Genomic DNA, 24,789 nt, shown 5'->3' with positions numbered 1-24,789 from the left:
AGGGCTCTTTCTCATTTGAATGGGATAGGATGTGTTTGAAGTGCAGGTGCACTGGAAAACAGGGTGCTCTATATATAGGCCTTTTTATATGTGTGCCACTCAGATCTCACTCTTTCGCTCTCTGTATAGAAAAGTTTCCTCTCTTTTGTATTCGCCGGAGCTCGCAGTGAAGCCAGACACCCGTGGGGTTCTGCGCCAGCATTATTTTTGCTCTGCCTGTGTGACGAGGCAGTGGGAGTTCAAGGCGTCTGTCCTTTGACTTGCCGAGAGCAGAAATATCATGAAATATCACGCATCTGTGCTTCTCACAGTCAGCGAACGTAAGAACCTGGCAGAGAAACTCGTGTTTATATTGAGAGATGCTGATGTTGGACCTTGTAATGCAACAATCTGGACACTATGAGTGACTGTTGACTATAAAACCTGAAATTGAAATGGAAAACATGTTTAACTCTTATTTTGGAGAGTTAATAGTAGTGGCCAAAAAGTGATGTCTGGCTTAGGATAATTGACATATTTAAGCTTATTACATTGTTGTGGCAAATTGTGTGGACATTAATTTCAGCCAAAAAAAAATAAAAATGAACACATACGCAACAAGAGAGAACCAACAAAATATTAGTAACTGTAGTCAATGTAGGCCTTTTCCTTTGAGCTTTTTATTTTTCATGCATTTGTTTTTTATTGTAATATAAAATCTGTAGCTGTAGTTTCCCTTTTTTTCTTTTTTTACTTATTTGGTCAGATAAATATTTTGACCAAGTTTAACGTCTTTGTTCCCCCTCATATTTAAGAAATATAAAATATTTTCCTCATATTTTGATGGTTTCATTGAACTTTTATGGTAAAATATAAAACAAATATCCCCTCCAGATATCATTGTTGGCCACTGCTGTATGTGAAGAATCTGAAAGGTTCAAAGAAACACACACCTTTTTGGTGCTACAGGCACAAATACACACAAATCATACTGTACAGTCAGATGGATCTGTGTCAACACACCCATTCGGTGTGACATTCAGCTCCAGATAATAAACAACACTGGAGAGAGATGAATAGATATATAGATAGAAAGAGAGAAGTAAAAATATAAAGAGATATGACTGGTTTGATTTGTGTTGCTTTGTATTACGGAACAGTGATCCATCAAAGAAGGCAAAACAGCACAACAAACTATAAAACAGTGATCTTTTCCTAAGTACATGCACTTTAAGAATTCACTTTCTGTGGAATCAAAGCAATAACTAGTCTTTTCAATATGTCACGTAATGCTTTAGTCTAACTGAAATAATACAATAATGCAAGAAGACTACAATGGATAATTAAAGGGATACTCCACCGCTTTTTCATATTAAACTGTTATTCCCTTAACTAAGACGAGTTGATACATACCTCTCGCGTCTCAGTGCGTGCACTTAATCTCTCTGACGCGCGGTGAATTTCTGATAGCATTTAACTTAGCCCACCCAATTCATTCCCTATGGTACCAAACAGAGATCAAGTTAGAAGCGACCAAACACCTCCACGTTTTCCCTATTTAAATACAGTTACACGAATAGCTGAACAACCTAGTATGGTGACACAAAATAAAACGTTGTGTTTTTTTAAGCGGGTTAAAAAGTATAAATATAATGTATGTTGGAATAGCATTTTTGAGTTATTCGACTCTGCGCAGTAAAAAGTCACGCCTGAAAAATCCTCTCCCCCTATTGATGGAAATGAGAGGGTTAGGGGGAGATTTGAGGGAGGATTTTAAGGCGTGACTTTTTACTGTGCCGAGTCGAAGTACTCTCAACAGTGCTATTCCGCTGTACATTATAGTTATCCTATATGTCACCGTGCGTCAGAGCGATTAAGTGCATGCACTGAGACGAGAGAGGTATGTATCAACTCGTCTTAGTTAAGGGAATAACATAATTTAATATGTAAAAGCAGTGGAGTATCGCTTTAATGAGTGACCATGCGTGCACTTGTGTTGTAGTGTGTTTTAAATGCAATGACAAAGCAATTATTTGGTTTTGTTTAAATATTTTTCGAGTTGTGTTGTGGTAAAAATAGCTATGGGTAGCATCAGTTGATTGGTGAATGCAACATTCTACGTCATTGACATAGAACGCACAAAAAAATGGCGCCGGCCATTGTCCAAATAGAAATAGAAAAATGTATTAATCCCCAAAGGGAAATTGCGTTGTTGCAGCAGCAAAATTCACACAAAATACAGACCAGACATATTACACAAACTGACATATAATGTAATATGCAAATTGCAAATTTCTTTAAAAATAAATTAAAAGATTCAAATAAGATAATATAAATAAATACAACAGTGTTCAACAGTGTTGTATTTATTTATATTATTTATTTGAATATGTAATGGATTTTTCTTTTATGGGTTTTCTACTACATATTTTAGTAAGAGACATCATTTATATTATATTAAGCTATACAAGTCTTAAAGGTGCCATCTGTAAAAATTGAGGTAAAAATATCCAAAAAATGACCTACCCGCATCAAAAGAATGAGAAGAAATAAGGGCGATGATGTCATTAAAAAAATGTCAAGTTATAGTGCTGCAGAGATATCAACCTTAATTAGCAGTAGCATTACTAGCCCCGGCCCGACAGGTGTCGTAATACCAGTCTTGGCCATGGGAGGCGGTATGCGGGCAACATAACCACCAGCCAACCTGGCGTACTTGAACCTGATGTCAATCGTGTGGAAAGTACAGCCCACTACTTCATTTCAGTTCAGGGAAGAGAGTGGACGGATGGCCGAAGCCCTTGGCCCCTAAATGTATCTGATATGATAAAAAAAGCTGTTTTTACCTGACCAGAAAAAGCGGAAGTGCGTACGCCCGGCGACTGTGTCCTGTCTCGTCATAATAAAAGAGAAACTTTTTACTTTTCGCGAGTACCGAGTCCCGGTACTCGCGAGCCGTTTAGAATAGGCGCCCTCCAGTGGACGAAAAGTTGCATCGTGCACCTTTAAAGGGGTGATGAATTGAGAAATCAACTTTCCCTTGAGCTTTTGATATATAAAAGGTCACGAAAATATAAAATTATCCAGAGCTGAAAATATATTATTATTATGATATATAAATATATTATCCAGAAAATATAAGTTTCAGAGCTGGAAAACTTCCTTTTTAGTCAAAGAAAAGCTTTTATAGACACCAGGGCAGGAAAACGTTCATGAGCTTCATCCTTACGTCATAGCACTATGAAACACACCTCTACAGAACGTGTAATTCAGTAACCCCGCTCACTGACTCATCTAATTTAGTAGCCCTGCCCACCGACTCATCTAAGTCAGTAGCCCCGCCCACCGACTCATCTAATTCAGTAACCCCGCCCACTGACTCATCTAATTTAGTAGCCCCGCCCACCGACTCATCTAAGTCAGTAGCCCCGCCCACCGACTCATCTAATTCAGTAACCCCGCCCACCGACTCATTTAATTTAGTAACCCCGCCCACCGACTCATCTAATTCAGTAGCCCCGCCCACCGACTCATCTAATTCAGTAACCCCACCCACCGACTCATCTAATTCAGTAACCCCGCCCACTGACTCATCTAATTCAGTAGCCCCGCCCACCGACTCATCTAAATCAGTAGCCCTGCCCACCGACTCAACTAATTCAGTAGCCCCGCCCACCGACTCATCTAATTCAGTAGCCCCGCCCACCGACTCATCTAATTCAGTAGCCCCGCCCACCGACTCATCTAATTCAGTAGCCCCGCCCACCGACTCATCTTATTCAGTAGACTCGCCCACCGACTCATCTAATTCAGTAGCCCCGCCCACCGACTCATCTAATTCAGTAGCCCCGCCCACCGACTCATCTAATTCAGTAACCCCACCCTTACGAAACAAAAATATATTGCAATATACTAGAATTTATATTGCAATACATTAGAAAATATATTTCAATGTATCAGAAACTTCCTCATATATTTGAAAATATATAGCAATATATGGATGGACAACCTATTGCTATATATTGATTCATATATTAAAATACATTGATATACAAACAAAACTGAATTATTTCATGTATGTTTATTGAAACAAAGTATTTTTTGTGAGTTAAGCAAGCTCCTGCATATGTTTACAGAGGTTGATTAACAATAGCCCAAATCAGATGGTGCATGACATTCAAAATATTTTCTATATTTAGAAAATATGGTGGTGCATGACATTCAATATATTTTCTATATTTAGAAAATATTTCTATTAGGGCCGGGACTTTAACGCGTTAATTAAGATTAATTAATTACGTGACTTTAACGCGTTAATTACGTGACTTTAACGCGTTAATTAATTACGCAAAAAAAAACTTTTTTTTTTTTACCACACTTATTTTTGCACCGCGGAACGTTTTTCAATGAATGAGTTTCGACGGACCAATTATACTGGAACACCAACTAGCGCTCCGGAGTCACCTGTCTATGGGAGTTACGACAACAACGAACCATGTGAACATGAACGAAGCTATGGAACGAAGAAGCTGATGAGACTGTTTTGCTTGGCCCCGTGGATGGGAAATTTTGTTTTAAAAAACGAAAGAATGGAAGCGTCGTCAAGAGCATGGTTGTGTGCAAGCTATACAACAAGGAATTCGCGTATCACCGCAGCACATTGAGCCTCAAATATCACAAAAATGCTTTTGCTAAACTGGCAAACATGCACTGGTCTGCTGGACTGAAATAAATAAACAATATTTTGTTGATTAAGCTTATGTATTCAGTCATTATTCAATGGTATACTAAAAATACATGTGAAAAATTACTTCTCATTGTTCTCAGGTCAAATATTTATATGCAATTAAAATGCGATTAATTAATTACAAAGCCTCTAATTAATTAGATTAATTTTTTTAATCGAGTCGCGGCCCTAATTTCTATATTATATTTTAATCTGTTATATTTTAAAATATATGACAGACAGTGTACATTAGATTATTTCATATTTACCATGTATACAATATATATGATAATTATATACTATGTAATATAAATCAATATATTTAAGAGATATGTTCCCATATAAATCTGATTATATTATCCAGTACATTGAGGTATATTATCTCATATAATTTTACATATATATTTACATATATATACAATGACTCTTTCAATATATAATTTCATATATTGTAGGATATATTTCAATATACATAGCAATATATTGAATAGTATAATGATATGTATTTATTCAATATATGAAAACGGCAATAATTGCAGTATTGTCCCATATATTGCAATATATAACTTGCATATATAATATATTATTATATAATATATCATATGATATATTACCATGTAAATTTCACAATATATGGAGACACATGAAATATATTGTCAACTAATATATTGAGAAATATATTGTCAACTAATATATTGAGAAATATATTTTTGTTGCGTAAGGGCACCCACCGACTCATCTAATTCAGTAGCCCCGCCCACCGACTCATCTAATTCAGTAGCCCCGTCCACCCAACTCATGGAGCTGATCGGCTCGCTAGCCAGCAGCAATAAACGTGGAAGAAGATAGCAAGATATTGTGGAAGAACACAGTTGCTGCATAAGCTTCCTTCGGATCATAATATTAGGAATGTTTGATACTTCATTTATTTTTTATGAAGTTCCAGCTCACGTGGGGAAGAACGTTTGTGTGTTCGCTTCATTTCACATTCCAGTCATTTGTAAACACGTCTCAAGTGCTGGATTCACAGACACAGTGTTGTGCCTTCTATATTGGATCCGACAGGAATGGTGCAACAAACTTTTTTAAAGTAATAGTTACTTTTTTTAAGTAATAGTACTAGTCCCGGGGCTGTACAAGACCAAAACGTATGCCCGTCGGCAGAAATTCTTATTTGATCTGGGCGAGCTTATATCGACCAATCGTGCGGGCCATGTAATGCAATCCCGGGTGGACGAGAAATAAATCATTGTGTTTGTTTAATAAAGACAAGTTGCAGTTTCTGCTTTCGAAATAATCTCTCCCTCATGTGAACTGAACTGACAAGGGCTAGATATGACGGCGGAGCTGAAGCTCCGCAAATTATATGCACATTTTATCCAATCCTAGCCGTGGGCGGTTACTTTCAAGTCTCCAGTGCGACACGCCCATCAAAACCCAGGGTTTTGAAGAGAGCCTCAAAACCAGTGTAGAAAATAGCCTATCACTTATTAGTTATGATATTTTTGAATGTAAAAACTACACGAACGTCATTAGTTGACCTGAAAAACAAAGAAAAAAAAAAAAACCCAGTTCATGACACCTTTAACAAAATTTCAACATTAAGAAATGTTTCTTGAGCTGCAAATCATATTAGGATGATTTCTAAAGGATTGTGACACTAAAGACTGGAGTAATGTTGCTAAAAATTGAAAATTGCATCACAGAAATACATGTACATGTTATTACAAAAAGGGTTATTTCAGAAAATTACTGTTTTAACTGTAATTTTACACATGTGAGCATTCGTAAACGATTTTTAAAAAACCTCTACTTCCATCACCTTTGAATGTGGTTGGTACAGCAGCGACCAGCTGAACTCAAACACTACAGCATCGTACAATCCACATGTTAACACTACACTCTAAAAGCCCAAAACTCCTTAATCGATTTGTGTGCGTGTGTGTGTGTGTGTGTGTGTGTGTGTGTGTGTGTGTGTGTGTGTGTGTGTGTGTGTGTGTGTGTGTGTGTGTGTGTGTGTGTGTGTGTGTGACACAAAGAAAGGGCCACTCTCAGCCCAATTAACTGCACTAGTACACATCATTTAATTTTCCTAAATTATTAATCAGACAATAATCGCCTTCACTAATCAAATAATCATCAGCTGCTCTCTAATTACACATTCAACCAGCTGAAATGGGCTGAATATGTTATTTCAGTCCCCTGAGGACTGCAAGACTTATTAGTATTGACAATAATTATGAATTGAATGTTTAACATTTTTATCACTGATTAAACAAGCTTCCACTGTGCAGAAGAGTTTTATACTGACATTTACTCATCTGCAACCACCTAAATAAGAAACTAATTGCAAACAAATACAACAGAAGATACACATTAAATAAACCAGTGTTTAAAGCTATCTAATAGAAGTAAGCGGTCTGCACTAGTGTTCTCAAGTTTTCTTCAAGTTTCTAAAGTTTCTCATTTACATTGAATCTACATTGGCTCTGCATTGTGGTGAACGTTACCTTGATTAGATTGACATGATAGCTGATTCAAGGGTTACCTAGCAACATTAAAAAATGCAGTGTGCCTCTCATTTTCGAACCTGAAAAACACGTTCTAAATTAAAAAATGTCTACCAAAAAAAACCTTTTTCTCTCTGATCGGGACCTTAGCAAGCATATGCCGGTTAAAATATAGATATCTATCAGGGGTGTGACGAGTCACTTAACTCAAGATACAAGACACAAGATTGGGTTCACGAGAATGAGACGAGATAAAATTCATGACTGGAAAAATGGTCTGCAGGTGCATTTTGAAATGCTTGTAATGAATGTTGTTTCAGTTCTGTGTATGAATTATCAAATGCATTGAAAGACAACAATATACAATCACTGTCAAAGGTTTTACAAACTCAACTGAGTATAAGTGCAACCATAATCAAAGAACTCTCTCAATATTCAAAGTGCAAACAGAGACTAAAACAGAGAGCAGAGCTAAGAGTTGGTTACAACTACACAGCCCAGCCTAAGATAGCTTAACTACTTTTTGTATCCTAATTTGTTAACACCAGGAAGCATGCCTTTTACTTTTGCTTTCAAATTTATGATCGGACATACTCTGTGTATAGGGAGATTCTACAAGATAAGACATTAATCAGACACTTAGGCTCTGTTGCGCAACAAATTATCTCCCATGGTCCTGTCAGTCATATCGCCTTACTCTCGTCATGTGATCAATGAACTTTGATTCCAGAGCAGACGGTTACATTAGTATAATTAGTTACAAATGGAATGACCGTTATCCAACTGAATTAAATGTTTGTTTGTTTTTTTTAACAAAAAAGCAAACGGATAGTGGATGCTATCAGTTCAAATATCTCAGTTTTTAGCAGTCCACACTACAATGCGAAAACAGCAATTTTTTTTTTTTTTAAATGCATCACCTTTTGTCTTCAAAAAGCTGTGAAGAAGCTTAGTGTGGATAGAAGGCTGGAAACCCAGGTAAATTAGTTTGAGCTAAACTCTGCAGGACACTGGCACTCCATAAATCAGGTTTGGAGAACAATAAGAGTTTTTTATAACCCCAGCAGTAGGGGTGGGCGATATAGCCTCAAATTTCTATCAAAATATTTCAAGAACATTTGAAATAATTATATTTATGACGATATAGGAAAAAAAAGCCTTTAGCCTCCTAATTAGATCTGTAAAAAAAACTAGCAAAAATGCCAAAATGTATAACTGAGGAACAAGGACTCTCTGAGAAAACAAAGGAAATTAACATCTAAACTGTTCCTCGCACACCATTCGAGACGCAAGTGCAAAACCTTCACCCACCATCGTTAGCCTCTATTTAGACGATTTTGCCGGGCCTTACAGAGCGTCTGACTTTCCTGCTGGTGGACCTGGGTTTGAGTCCCGAACAGCTGGTAGGCAGCAGCATTTATTAATGGAAACAAAATCAAGGGCATTTTTCATCCTTTTCCAGAGAGCTACTTTCATTGATGACAGAATACCTCATTCAAAGTGTAAAAGAAAGAAAGAAAGAAAGAAAGAAAGAAAGAAAGAAAGAAAGAAAGAAAGAAAGAAAGAAAGAAAGAAAGAAAGAAAGAAAGAAAGAAAGAAAGAAAGAAAGAAAGAAAGAAAGAAAGAAAGAAAGAAAGAAAGAAAGAAAGAAAGAAAGAAAGAAAGGGATTTTGGGAAAAGCATCTTGGGACATGTGGTCTTCACCTCACAGCCAGTGGAAAATAGGACTCGGGCAGAAAACATGTTAATGGATTAACGTTACTGTAGAAAGAAGCATAGCGGGACAGAGTGTTGTGGAGCTGAGCATGCCCGCTGGAGCGATTGTTACGCAACGACCCATTGTATTAGTGAAGGCGATTATTATTAATTAAATAAATTAATAATTTAGGAAAATTAAATGATGTGTACTAGTGCAGTTAATTGGGCTGAGAGTGGCACACACACACACAGACACACACACACACACACACACACACACACACACACACACACGTCTGTGCGTTCGCTCAGCTGCTGCTGTAACACTTGTTCATATTGCTAAGAGTAAAGCGTTTCTACCAAATAAAACCGGAAACCGAGGGTAACGCAGATATGACATGATTGACAGGCGACTCACTCAGACCCTATTCTGAGACATCCCGGGTCCTCGTTTAAAATAGCAATTTTGTCACATTTTACAAATAGTTGGAAACATTTGGGATATTGTAAGTACTCAACTGAACAAAATATAAAACACTGGCCTAGTAGTTTTTGGATATTTTACTGCAAAAATACTACATAGTGCACATTTAATGCGCTGTTTTCACACACGCACACGTCACTCCCATACAGTGAGCAGACTCAGTGGAGATCGGGCTGCGCTTTCAAGAGCACATAAACTTACCAACGCCGCCAAGCGACTTTTAGCAATAAAACTGCTAAACTACTTGATCACTACATTATATTTCTTAGCAACGATATGGTTAAATTGCTATTTTTAAGTAATAAATGTACATCTTCATTGTTAAGAGACAAACAGACGCATTCACGAATCTCTCTCTCTCTCTCTCTCTCTCTCTCTCTCTCTCTCTCTCTCTCTCTCTCTCGATAATTAATTTAAATACATTTAAACACTTAGTTTATTAATTTAAATAAATGTAATCTTATGCACTAACTTATCTATGTCTGATTCAGAGCGGGCAGATTGCTGGATCTATTGAACCGTAACTGACGAAAATAACAGTCAATTTTACCCTTCAGGTCAAATATTGCACTGCAAACATCAATAACAGCTTATCAATGTTTTGTCAGTTGTCAAGAAATCTGACCGCTCTCTTTTAAGGTACTACATCAGAGGCTGACATGCTGCTCTCACTTACAGGTGTTGTTGTGAGCACTAGTGATGTGGAGTTGACTCCAAATAGGCTCCAGCAAAGGAATCGACTTTCGGTGTCGACTGTTGCTGTGTCCGAAATCGCTTACTTGTTTCATGAACCCTTATATAGTTCATGGCAGTTGAGTGCACAATATATGCAAGGAAAGAATGAAATTAAGGAAATCGTACACTGACGTAGTACACCGCTTCAGAAAGCTGTTGCAGAAACTGTCACACACATATTATCCTACATGTATTGTAGCTTACTTTAGAAATAGATAACAGTCATAGTGACTTTTGTGATTATACATAGGCTTCCTCCATGCTAGCTTTAGTTGAAATGTTTTGATGTAAGTAAATGGAGTCGATTCCATGGACTCCTAAAGTTGCAGTCAAGAATCGGACTCGTCTCCAAAAAACCTGGAATCGAAAACCCCTAGTGCACGCTAACAAAAAAGCCCCATATGTCATTGTGTTGCTATATCATTAATATTGTGATATGACACTTTTTTTCATGTACAAATGTATACCAGTGTTATCGTGGATGGTATGATATGGCATACCCCTACCCAGCAGTACAGTATGTAGGCACCAAATCATTCCTCAAAACTGGAACGAACACTGTCACAATGTATAAGAGAACGTGTGACAGGCAGAATCAGCTGTGGCATCTCAGACAAGGTACTGACGAGAGTCATGATGTTCTGCTCCGGTGGTCTAACCCCATACATCCTGAAAACATCTTCAGAAAAGATCATTCTACCTCTGTCAGACGCAGGGAATTATTATAGACCGGCTCATTTCTTTTATTGACCTGGCAAAACCGTTGACACCATTGATCACCATGTTCTCTGGAGCGTGATGGAAGTGTTGCCAAAGTTCTTCATATCCTGCAGCAGATCCATGATTGCATTCAAGCTTGTATGGTTGCAACTTGCAAGTGAGGTTTGCAGTCTGGACGACTAACTGAAAGTATGAGCTAGTCTGCAGATTTCAGTTGATGGTTTTCAAATCAAATCTTGTGTATGATAGGCTTCAGACTTTGATTCCATCCACTGTGAGGATTCAAACATTTTTTATATTTAGAAATGATTTGAGAACACACATTGTTTACATTTGCCATGTGTCTCCTAGCAACAAGGAGACTGACTGTTTTTTAAAAAATAGGGGCATAATGAAAATGTTTTAAATAATGTGTTTTTCCTAAATTAATTAAAATATAACAAGTACACCAAATAAAAATGTCTCCTTCAAAAAGTAATAATTTATGACTGTATTTATTATTTAAAGTATATATATATATATATATATATATATATATATATATATATAAATATAAATAAAAATCCTAATTTTACCTAAACTATACACTGAGTCAAAACATTATGACTACCTGCCTAATATGCTGTTGGTCCTCTGTGTGCTACTAAAACAGAACTGAACTGCTGAGGCATGGAATCTACAAGATACCTGAAGGTGTCCTGTGGTATCTGGCACCAAGAGGTTAGCAGAAGATCCTTTAAGTCCTGTAAGTTGGAAAGTGGAACCAAAATGGATCGAACTTGGTCCAGCACATCCCACAGACTCTCAATTGGATTGAACTCTGGAGAATTTGGAGGGCAGGGCAACACCTTGAACTCTTTATCACTGTTCCTCAAACCATTCCTGAAAAATGTGTGAAGTGTGCCAGGGTACATTATCCTTCTGAAAGAGGCCGCTTCCACAAGGGTACACTATTTTCAGTGAGGAGTGTACCTGTTCTGCAATAATGTTTAAGTAGGTAGTATGTGTCAAATTTATGTCCACATGAGTAGCTGGACCCAGGGTTTCCCAGCAGAACATTGCCCAGAGCTTCTAGACACATTCACGGCCGTCCACATGAAGAAAAGGAAAACGGGATTTAGACCCACTGCTCCAAGGTCCATTTCCTTGTGATGCACTGTGTCTTGTGACACATTCCTCCCATAACCATCATTAAAATCTTGTGCAACTTGTGCCACTGTAGAATTTTTGTAGGCTCAGAACAGACAGGATAGCCTTCGTTGCCCTTGTTACCCTGTTGCCTGGTTGTGGTTTGTCCCTCCTCGAACAAAAATTGGTAAATTCTCACTAATGCTAACCGGGAGCAACCCACAAGCCTTGCCATTTCAGAGATACTATATATATTTATATTATGTCTCAGATGCAACATCACAGAAAGAAAGGAGTAAGAATATTCTTTAACACAATATTGGTTAAATAATGTTCTTACTCTTTTCATAAAGTGATGGTGCTGCCCAGACATAAGCTGCAAGCATTTAAGTTGAATCAAATGGAACGTACAAGTTGAATTATTATGTAATACATACACACACAAATATAATAAAATGTGTTTTCATTATAATCAAGCCTGAAATATACCAGTACTTTTAATTTAGACATGTCTATGCTTTACCATTGCTGCTCATACAAAAAGATGAGGGTGATAAAATATGCACTCTATAAGGAGCCGCAGGGACTTTTTTTTCCTCCACACTGCCAAATGGATTTTACAGTTTGCACAAATCACATTGTTGCAAATGTGAGTGAAATACTTGCACTGTCGATCCCTTTGTGTTTCATTTCAGTTACCTTTTTTGTATTTGAGCAGCAACTCCCAGATGCCTCTGCGTGCGTAGGGATCGACTCCTGCTGTTGGCTCATCCAAAATCACAACATTCGACCCGCCCACAAATGCGATGGCAACAGACAGCTTCCTCTGCATTCCACCTGAATACGTATAACAGAAAGTTCAAATCTCTAGTGTCAGTAAGCATTGTTAGCGTAGTTTACATGAATGCTGCTGATGCACACACACACACACACACACACACACACACACACACACACACACACACACACACACACACACACACACACACACACACCGGAGAGGTTCTTGGCGAGGTCTTTGCGCTTGTGAGGCAGACCCACGTCGTTAATCATTTGATCAATTTCCTTCTTCACCTCTTTAGAGCTCCGTCCCTTAAGACGGGCATAGAAATAAATGTGTTCTTCCACTGTCAAGCTGAAACAAACAAAGGTATAAGAAAATTAGCCACAATTTAACTACAATTCTTTATTGATTAACTTGCAGTTAGTGAATGTGAGATAGGCGGAATCACGCTGAATGACATACAACAAAATCGCTCTCTCTCTCTCTCTCTTTCGTGCGCTCTCGGTTTGCAATGTCGTGGAATTGCCAAAACTGAACTTGGCGTGCCTATGCTACGCTTTTTTTTGCGTGCATATGATACGCACTTTATGGCGTAATATACATACAAATCCCCCACCCCAACACCCTAATCCTACCCAAGAGCGTGTCATATACACGCCATAAAGTGCGTATCATATGCAAGCGAAAAACAGCGTATCATATGCACGCCAAAATGAGTTTTGGTGTAGGCCTATACATTCCACGACATTGCACACTCTTACTATTTATACGCATTTACATGTGATTGGGTTGAGTTCTCCTTGCTCCGGAATAGTCAAATACACGGGCAGACAGATTTCAAAATGTCCATCGCATAGAGTATCTCGCATGAACACAGTCGGTTATGGTAAAGAGGTGGGCAATAACTGGATATCTGTCAGAATATTACATCCATGCATTCAGCAGCCCAATTAAATACCTGTCTGTCATTAATTTTAATCAGACAACTACAGATGTTAAATAAATGTATATATATATATATATATATACATATATATATATTTTTTATATATATATATATATATATATATATATATATATATATATATATATATATATTTTTTTTTTTTTTTAATATATATATATATATATATATATATATATATATATATATATATATATATATATATATATATATATATATATATATATATATATATTAGGGCCGGGACTTTAACGCGTTAATTAAGATTAATTAACTATGGGACTTTAACGCGTTAATTAATTACGCAAAAAAAAAAAAAAAATTAATCGCACTTATTTTTGCCCCGCGGAACGTTTTTCAATGAATGAGTTTTGACGGACCGATTATACTGGAACACCAACTAGCGCTCATGAGTCACACGACAACAACCATGACAACAACAAACCATAGTGAACATGAACGAAGAAGCTGATGAGACCGCTTTGCTTGGCCCCGTGGAGGATGGGAAATTTAGTTTTAAAAAACGAAATGATGGAAGCATCGACAAGAGCATGGTTGTGTGCAAGCTATACAACAGGGGTATCCAAAGTCGGTCCTGGAGGGCCACTGACGTCCTGCAGAGTTTAGCTCCAGCTTGCCTCAATACACTGCTAAAGTTTCTAGTATGCCTAATAAGACCTTAATGAGCTGGTACAGGTGTGTTTAATTGGGGTTAGAGCTAAACTCAGCAGAACAGTGGCCCTCCAGGAGCAGGATTGGACACCCCTGCTATACAAAAAGGAATTAGCGTATCACCGCAGCACATCGAGCCTCAAATATCACAAATATGCTTTTGCTACACTTAATGGCAAACATTGCACTGGTCTGCTGGACTGAAATAAATAAACAATATTTTGTTGATTAAGCTTATGTATTCAGTCATTATTCAATGGTATACTAAAAATACATGTGAAAAATTACTTCTCATTGTTCTCAGGTAAAATATTTATATGCGATTAAAATGCGATTAATTTCGATTAATTAATTACAAAGCCTCTAATTAATTAGATTAATTTTTTTAATCGAGTCCCGGCCCTAATATATATATATATATATATATATATATATTTATTAAATAAATATATATATATTACTATCTGAATTTTTTTATTTTTTTTTATTTACAATTGTTTTTGTAATTTGCCTATTTGTTTTTGTTTTTTTACATAGCCTAACTAAAACAACTCATACAGGGCTCAACATTACCGCTTTCTGGGACAAGGGGATTTGGGACAAGTGAAAGAGAATTTTACTTGCCCGACGGAAAAGAGCCTGATTAAAACAAACAAAAATAACTAGCGAATCACCAAAATGCAAGAATGATTGTACATTAATTTAGTGTAAGTGGCGATCGATAGTGGATAATAATGTATAATGAACTGACGATAACAAGGTCGCGCTGTTGGCGCTCGTGCAGCCTCTCGAGGAGAAATGTTTCAGTGTAAATTATTTAATTTGATTGGTAACAGCCCCTATAGTGTCTTATTTTAATTTAATGTATTGATCAAATTTAACAATATAAAATGAAACCTTATGCATAGCCTGTATTTAAATATTTAATAAGATTATGGGGGAAATGTCCTTTATAAAAGGTAAAAAAATCACAAATTTGAAATGATTCAATAAAAAAAAACTACAAAAAAACTACAAAAAACCAAAAAAACAAATATGCAGATGTAAATATGTCAAAGCTGATTGAACACTGGTGAGAATATTGTTTCAGAACTTTTTTTCCCGGACAAGCACATTTTTTACTCGGACAAGTGGGTGAACGATTTACTTGTCCGAAGGACAAGCACATGAACATGCTTAATGTCGAGCCCTGTCATATCATATTACATTTCTCATATTAGCCTATAATATTGCCCACCCCTTGCCCACCTGCACATACCAGCTGATTTACAATGTAGTATTGATTTGAGTGGCCACTCTGCATTTAAAAGTTTGAAAGGGTTTTAAATCTTCTAAATCAGGTAAAATTACTCAAAATCATGTAATGTAAGCATGCCAAAGTCAACTTTAAACATATACAATGTAATTTCCAAACAGCAAAATTGTGGCCAGTGTAAATGCTAAGTGGCTAGTAACTTTGGAAAACCAATAGCCACAGTGGCTGGTGAGAAAAAAAAAGTTAATGTCAAGCCCTGTATACACACACACTTTTATTATTTTGAATAAGCTTTTTTTTTTCCTTTTAGTACTTTCTATGTTTTACTTTTACATGTATTATTTAAATTTTATTTTAGCTCTATTTAAATTAGAAAAATAACTGCTATTTTAGTTAACAATAATAACAGGTTAATTCAAAAGCCTCACTAGCTGGGTAATAGTGAAGCTTTTGAGATAATAACTACAAAATATTCACATTCTCAGGTTAAAGGGGATACTGGAGGTTACATTTTTTTTCAAATTGATTATAAAACCTTGTATGAAAATACTATATGAAAAGTTAATGCAGGATTTAAAATGTTTTAAAAAGACATGAGGGCACAAATTTTGTAAATAAAGTGGCGGTTTGTTTACTGCTTGTAAAAAAACTCAACATTGCTCAGCGCAAAGTAGTTTGGCATTCAGCGTGCTTTCGGTAACTTTTCTATTTCGATTTATCGTTGATTGTAAATTATTTGGAAACCTGCCTGGGTGTTTTGTGCCAGTAAAGAGATGGCACTTCTATTGATGGTGTGTGTAGAGTTCCCTTTAGACTGGAGGATTATCATCCTGGCGATATGATGCAGTTCAACATTCTATACTCATGTAAATTATACTATATGAATAAACATCAACACACGATGCTTCTTTGCCAAAAGTCAATTTCAACATCGATGAATAAGTTGTACATTCTCATTATATTATTTTTGTAAATCTTGAACACAAAATAAAAGTTGCAGATGGCAGCTTTAACAAATAATACACTGAATTGGATTTCCTTTTATTCCTATCTGTGTTTGTGGACCCTGTGATAGAGAGGAAGAAGATAAAAGAGTTTTACTCATTGAAGAGGACATTGTGTTGTGGACACATTCCTAGGTGTTTCCTGATGGTGTCAATGTCGGTGCGAATGTCATAGCCATTAACATAAGCGGTACCAGAGGTGGGAGCAAAAAGACCCGTCAGTATTGACCTGAGGAAACAACAAGAAAAACATTAGATAAATACGTAAAAGAAAAACAACCCCATGAACTCAATTGTGTCATGCATGTCTCTTTTTACTTTTCATAAGTTAGATCTGACCTGTGGTAATGCATTTAAAAAAAGCGGTTTGCAAAAAACTTTGACCAGGTCCACACCAATAGTATGTTATAGCATAGGGCCATTGCTAAAGATGTATGAGTTATGTATGAGCATGATAATATGTTTGAGTATGTGACTGCGTGGATGAGAATTATACACATGCACGTGTAAGAGCGTGTAAAAACTCACATTGTGGTGGTTTTTCCGGCTCCGTTATGTCCTAAAAACGAGGTGATGTGATCTTGATAGAAGTCCAGACTAAGTCCGTCTACAGCCAGTTTATTTCCCGTCTTATAGACTTTTACCAGGTTGCGGAGACACACACCAGGCTTTATTCCAGATGGAGACTTTTCCAAGTAACCTGCAGCACACATTCATTTTAGAAGTTTCGACAAGGAATGGTTTTTCATATCTGTATGCGGAATGTGTGTTTGTACCGTTCTGGTCCTCCAGCTCATTAAGCAGGTCGGGTTCAGCATCAGATCCCACCTGAGTTCCACACCAGTACGAGGAAGTAAAGGGAAAATACCAAGGCTTTGGGATACCATACTGACCTAAAGAAAGACGCAAATAACTGTGTCACATGCTATTAAATCAAAGTGAAAGCAGTCTTCATTTTGGATATATAAGCATTTCCAACTTTATCTGCAAACATTCAGTCTGGTATACTTTTTACACACTACTTTTTTTAAAACAAGATTTTGTAAAAAAAACCTTTGAAGTGTCTTATGTTCTCCATTGTTGCATTTATTTGATCAAAAATACAGTAAAAAAACTAATATGTGAAACATTACAATAATAATAAAAACCTCTGTTTTAATACATTTTAAAATGTAATTTATTTCTGTGATGCAAAGCTGAATTTTCAGCACCATAATCATTCTTAAAATCTGATTTGCTGCTCAAAAATGTATCGATGTTATCAATGTTGAAAATAGTTTTTGTGGAAACCATGGTACATGTTTTCCAGGATTCTTTGATGAATAGGAAGTTCAAAAGAATGGCATTTATTTAAAATACAAATGTATTTACTGTCACTTTTGATAAATTTAATACACATTCTCATAGTGTTGCACGGTATACCGGTACTAGAAAAGTATAGCGATACCTTCCTACTACAAACGGTACGATATGGACTTTTATTAGTACCGGTACTTTAAGGAGGACAGCGCTGACATAAGCTGTATTCTTAATTTGCGTGGAAGTATGACAGCAGGTGTCAGGACACATGTGCGGAACTCTGCTTCCACCGTTCACTAAACATGGGAAGTAGAAGAGTTAAATATAGCAGCGCATGAGAAAGAAAGCAACAGAAATATGCGCGCATGAGAAGAAAAAGCGCAGCGCGGGACGTGCTCACGCAGTTGGACTCTGAACTGAAGTGCGCGCCCACACACACATACATACACACACACACACACACACAAACACACCTTTCAGACAACATGCGGTCACGATTCAGTTCTTTCACGGATTATTATTTGGGTTTGAATGGTCAAACATATGTAAAAATGCACGGTCTGGCGAGTATTCAGGTAAACACAGTCGGATATGTCTTTAGTGAGTGTATAGCTGAGGTAATTATATCTGTGCAGGTCTTAAGACAGACCTAATATTCTGTGTGATTTAATGTTAATCAAACACCAATTAAAAATAGAAAACCATCAAATGCTTGGCTAAATAACTCAAATATATTTATTAAGAATCAGTTTCTTGTTAAATTATAGAATGAAGACTAGTAAGTAGTTTTATATTTGATTATTTACTTATTTCTTGACTTGCTACTGTTAAAGAGACCTAATGAAGCTGAAAAATAAAGCACTGTTTTTGTCATATTGTTTGTAATTAGCATTTTTGCTTTTTCAAAACAAAAAATACAATTTAAAATCTATATAATAATTATAAAATTACACTTAAAAAAATATTAAATTACTCATATCATGAAGTAAGATTTTGGTCATCCCAACCTGTTGAGAAGTGAAAGGTTAGTGAATGATAACATGATTGATAATGTGATCTCTGTGAGGATGTTCACAATGGCATGTAGTTATTATAGCAATAAGAGGAGGGAATGGGCAAAAACCAGCGCAGGAACATGCTGGACAAGTGAATTTTTAGTAAAAAAATTTAACAATGAATAATAAGTTCTGTTGTCATATTATTCATATTATTCTGTTTGTTTGTTTTTATACCGTGGTATCGATTTAGTATCGGTATCGAGGTATTTTGATTTTGTATCGTATCGAAGTCTAAATTTTGGTATCGTGACAACACTACATTCTCATTGTATTAAACTTCTTTTAAATATTACCCTAATCTCGTAAATGATTGTTATAATTTTCCCAAAAATATGAAGCAGAACAACTCTTTTCAACATTATAATAAGAAATGTTTCTTCAGCAGCAAATCATCATATTAGAATGATTTATGAAGGATTATGTGACACCGAAGACTGGAGAGTATGTAATGACGCTAAAAATTGCGTCACAGAATAAATTACATTATATTTAGTTATTTTAAATTATAATAATTGTTATATTTGACCGTTTTACTGCATTTTTGACTACACAAATGCAGCCTTGATGAGCAGAAGAGTCTTATTTTAGAAACATAAAAGAATCTCTCTCTCTCTCTCTCTCTCTCTCTCTCTCTCTCTCTCTATATATATATATATATATATATATATATTTTTTTTTTTTTTTTTTTTTTTTTACACTGAGCATATTTTCTGCAGTCTGAGCGTGATGCACTCATGATGAACTCTCGCTCATGTCCGAGGTAAATCATCAACGCCATCACCACTCTCAGTACATGTGTTTTATTGAACTAAATACATTACAATCAGGTAAAATGAATACGTAGGTTACTTTTCTGAACATGAGCACTCCCAAGTCCGTGTTTCTCACACTGTTCGCATGAACCGCTGCACAGCTCGGCGCACACACACACACAAAATACCGCCAGTTGAATAGGAAACGCGCATCTCTGAAAGGGGCTGCACTATATATTAGGGTTGCAACGGTATACCGGTATGACGTTTTTTTTTTGCGATATTGACATGTACGATTATCATACCGTGAGCATTTGCTTATACACGTTTTTGGAGAAAAATATGAAAACAGATCTCACCTGCGCTACTGGCGCATATGCAACGTGATTACACGTCACTGCTTAGACTCCACTCTATGTACAACTGAGAAAATGTCAGAGTCAGAGGCTACACATTCTAATCTCTATCCCCTGACCAAAAGAAAGTTACAATCTGCAGTAAGGGAATACTTTGGGTATTCGAAAAATGAATGCGGGGTTGTCCTTGAAGATGGTTATTCAGTTTGCACGAAAAGTGGCTGCAAAAGCAGCAAATATGTCGAACATATTCGTGAAGACCATCAAGCTGTCCCGACACACAGACACACACACACGACAAGACAGAAGAGAACGTTCTGTATGTCAACGTCCTGCTGACACGCGCGCACACACACACAAGACAGAAGGGAACAGTATGTCAATGTCCAGTCAGCGTCTCAATCAGATCCCTAAGTTATCTGCGCCAGTCTCGGGCACTCATCGAGTTCTCTTTCGCTCTTGAAAAAACAATAACAGCAACAGGAATGGAATGGAATGCTGTCAAAATGTCAGTTTTGTTGAGTATTATCATAATAGGAGTCTTAAAATAGTTAAATAACGTATTAAATGAACGTGGGAAAATGAGATGCACGTGACTGCACGTTAGATCCACATCATGTTCGGCGGGGTATGATTTTAAAGTGACAGCTACACTGATGAACAAAGAAATAACGAGGACAGAGAGAAGATGATTAATCTATATTTAATGTATTTTCTATGCAGTTAAGAAAGCTGTTTGATAACTATTACATTTCTGTATATATCTAACAGGGAAGCTGGTAACTACATTTTTTAAATTAGTTTAAGTTGTTTTAAGTTCACTTAAATTAAGTTTAAAAAAAAAAAAAATGTTGAAATTGGGTAGCCTTCATTTATACTGTAATGTAAGGTCATTAATGTTTCATAGAGACATTGGTGTCAGTGATACTGGCCTTCATTCATAAAAAGATGCCATTACAACATATTTTAAATATGCTGTCTTTAAATTGTTTCTACATTAATTTGGAGAGTAACTGAAATTACAATATCAAAATATTAAAAACTCCAAAAATATTAAAGTTTAGTTTATTTTTTAATCTAAAAAGATAAATATAATTCCTTATTTTGTTCAAATCAGGATTTTTTTTTACCCCCCCCCCCCCCCAAAAGGTAGACTCTTACTTTCATTTTTTTTTTCCATAAAAAACTTTGATATAAACCATATGTTAAATAATAATAATAATTAAAAAAATCTGTTTTCATTTATTGATGGGTCATTGTAGCTGATGATTATAATAATAACAAACAGAGCAAAACAAAGACTTTTTAATACCGTGAAACCGTGATATTTTCTGAGACGATTATCATACCATGAAAATCTCATACTGTTACAACCCTAATATATATAAAAACTTTAATCTCAAAACGGAGGAAAAAAATTAAAATGCATAACCTACGTAAATATTTTCTAGGTGTATCTATGCTGTCAGATGGTCATACCTGGAAAAACGTTCTCGATGTACCAGGTCATTATCCAGTAAAGGAAAGCATCAAAAAGCATCATGACGATGGAAACGATGAAGGAGTAGCGATCGTTCTCCTGCGGACTGATCCGGATGTTGCTCCACTGAATCCCGATGCCTTGCTCTTCATAACGGGCGAAATTCTCACAGCCGTATCCAAACGCCACACATGACAGCAGGCTCTATTGGGAGAGAGACAGGCCATTAATGCAAATGTAAATGTTTCATTCCAGTGTGCATTTTTACTCAGGTATGAATATGAGATCAAAGCAGAAGCATTGCCATGATCCATAAATTTCAAAGTAAACAGTACAGCTCACATTAATGGGTCTGCAGACTCATTCATCTAGCCTAGACAGTGGCGCCTGAATGCCACACACACACACACACACACACACACACACACACACACACACACACACACACACACACACACACACACACACACACACAATCTTCTCTCTGATAAAAGGAAGACATCCACACACTGCTGAATAGAGCGAATATCTTTGCGTGAGATAAAGGTCACTCTTATTGGTCACAATGACGGAAGTGCAGCTGTAAGTCATTTAGTTGGTCTTTCTCTTTCTCAAAGGGCAAAAGTACTCCTCCATCGCTCTTCTCTTCAGGTGTGGGGTCACTGCTATCACTCTCTCACTAATGCACATTCTCATTGGAGATGAATGGAGCACCAGGATGAGCTTCTCCAGAGATCTGAATCTGCTTCTGTGGATTTGTACCTTTAGAGGACTTGAGCACTTCATTCACTGAGTTAAATGAATGTTCAAATAACACATCGTCTCTCATTCTTTTCTTTTCTCTTATCATGGTTATAAATCTCTTGTCTCATCCTCTCTTGTGTTGCCTGTTCTTGTGAAAAAAAGCTCACTTTGATTTCAAATTTCAGAAATAATATACTTTAAAAAGAACAAACAGTACTTAGGTGTGAACTGAATGTAATGTTTTGGACACTTAATTGTAGCAAATACAAATATTTTAGTTTGAATGTATCTTTAGATGTAATTTCATTAATACTATTGTTTTGGAAATAAGAATAAAAATATAACTAAAATATAATTTCATGTAATTTTTTTTTTTAAAAACTAGTGCTGTACTGTATGCCATGCACTTAAATTTGTAATTACACATATTAAATGATAATGCCAATTTTCACTCTTGTTTTTGGGGCTAATAAAAAAAACATTTATAATAAAAAAGTAGTACAGCATAGTTAAAAAATAAAATAAAATAAAAACATTACGGAACTAATATACTTTAAAAGAGTATACTTAAGTGTGAACTGAATAGGGATGCTCATTTCCCAACTGATGCTCATTAATCGATTATTAACCTTTAACTGATAAGATTATAATATTGAATTTGCATTACATAAAAATACAATTGATGAGTGTCTGTGACCCGTTAAAAATACTTTTTTTACGTGTTTATTTTATTGTGCAAACAGCAGAACATAGAGAACAGCTCAACAACAGAACCTAGATTCACACTAGAGTACTGCATTTATGCGCAAGCCCGACAGGATCCGACTTTTTTACGCCCCTGGGGCCGGGCTTCAGGCCAGTTTTCACGTCATACCTTAACACAGGCCGGGCTTCAGACCTTTTTTAGGCTTCTCCTTCGTTTTATATTTATTTTATTAATTAAAGGAAACAATGAGATGTGCTGCGCTAGTGGAAACAACGAGACCATAATAGCTTACTTACGCGACTGTCAAGACATGGCTCGCACAGGGTTATAGAGTCCGCACAAGCAGCAGCGCGCGTTTCTTCAGCAGCTGCTAGAGTTATGGCATTTTTACAACTGGTTCCTTCATTCGTTTTCTCTGATCAGGTATCTATCTGATTGCAAAATGACCAGGAGTAGGTCTAAATGAGTAAAGCAAGCCAACATGAATGGCCGTAAATTAAACTTAAAATAAGTCTTAGATGCTCAAAAACACAATCTTCAATAAAAATGTATAAATGATCTTACCAGTGCTTAGGTCGCTCTCTCATATTGCGGTCTTTGAATTTGAAATGAGCTGCTGAATAAAATGCATCTTGAATCTTTTGCTTTCATTGTTGTGAACTCATGTTAAATATAGGCTATACCGTTACCGCGGCAATTAAGGATCTGCTTTAAAGGCTATTAATTTTTTTGCGGAGGTGTACGGTATAAGACAAACTGCATGTTCTTTTTAAAATTTGTTTAGATTGTTTAGCTCGTTTCATTTGTGAGCCGCGAGCAGTAGTCTAGTATCAGCCTGCCTCAGCTCATCAAAAATACCTTTTAACTGTGGAGGTAATATTATCGTAGGCTAAATTAACTAACATTGTGATGCTTGAAGTGTTATATCTATGGATTTTATTATAGGCAAGAAAAGTCAAGAGTTGATTTGAGAGGCTAAATTGATTAAACATGTGCTTAACTCACTGTCAGCCGCTGTCGCTTGGTCGTGACTTAAAAAAATTAAAAATTTAATTTAACAAACAAAAAATTGCTCTAAACGTTTTTCTACATTAACTTAACAAAGAAACTAGGCATGTGCCGGTTTTCGGTAATTCGATATATCAAGATAATGAATATCCACAATATTGTTATTGTGGGCACTTCAAAATATCGTAAAATAATAATTTGTTAACATTTTTTTTTTCTTTTTAAAATGCACTCAAGAATATTTTGCCCATCAAACGTATAAATGCTCAACACTGCTGTATTGTGCGTCAAAGGGACACGCGCTCAGATGTAAATGAGAAGCACATGAACGAGTGAAGGAGAGGCAATAATGAAGTGCTGCTCAAAGACAGCAGAGGGCGCTGATAAACTGCAGAATGCTGCGGTTACCCCGGAAACCCCGCAAACAAAAGCCACCTAGTGAAGAAGTTTCTAAAACAGCCATTCGTTTTTGTAATCTCAATGTTGTTCATTACAGCACCAAATACTTAATACTTAAAGACTTAATATGCTATTTAATATGCTATCCAGAGATTTGTTTTTGTCATTATTCAAGTTCTCATCTGGAGTAACATGAAGGTTAGTAAACGATGACAGTTTTTATTTTTGGGTGAATCAACCCTTTATCATTTTTATATGTGATTTCGTAATTCTATTGTCTTTGAAATATGGTTAAATTGTACTTAAAATATATTTTCAATAAAACATT

General features: G+C 36.2%; 1 protein-coding gene across 1 annotated transcript in view; it reads right to left on the bottom strand.

Moving 5' to 3' along the window:
• Window positions 1–24,789, bottom strand: part of LOC137051932 (phospholipid-transporting ATPase ABCA1) — a 365,555-nt gene that overhangs the window by 147,860 nt on the left and 192,906 nt on the right. Inside the window, exons 17-22 of the mRNA XM_067428858.1 lie at window positions 21,604–21,808; window positions 17,436–17,552; window positions 17,188–17,359; window positions 16,757–16,888; window positions 12,976–13,115; window positions 12,680–12,817 (exon numbers count right to left, since the gene is read on the bottom strand). Coding sequence (XP_067284959.1) covers window positions 12,680–12,817; window positions 12,976–13,115; window positions 16,757–16,888; window positions 17,188–17,359; window positions 17,436–17,552; window positions 21,604–21,808 — 904 coding nt within the window. The remainder of the gene's footprint in view (window positions 1–12,679; window positions 12,818–12,975; window positions 13,116–16,756; window positions 16,889–17,187; window positions 17,360–17,435; window positions 17,553–21,603; window positions 21,809–24,789) is intronic.

This window comes from Pseudorasbora parva, chromosome 1, assembly GCF_024679245.1.
Source record: "Pseudorasbora parva isolate DD20220531a chromosome 1, ASM2467924v1, whole genome shotgun sequence".
NCBI classification, from domain to species: domain Eukaryota; kingdom Metazoa; phylum Chordata; class Actinopteri; order Cypriniformes; family Gobionidae; genus Pseudorasbora; species Pseudorasbora parva.
Note: the sequence above shows the minus strand (reverse complement) of the source record. Positions and strands in the feature narration are given on the sequence as shown.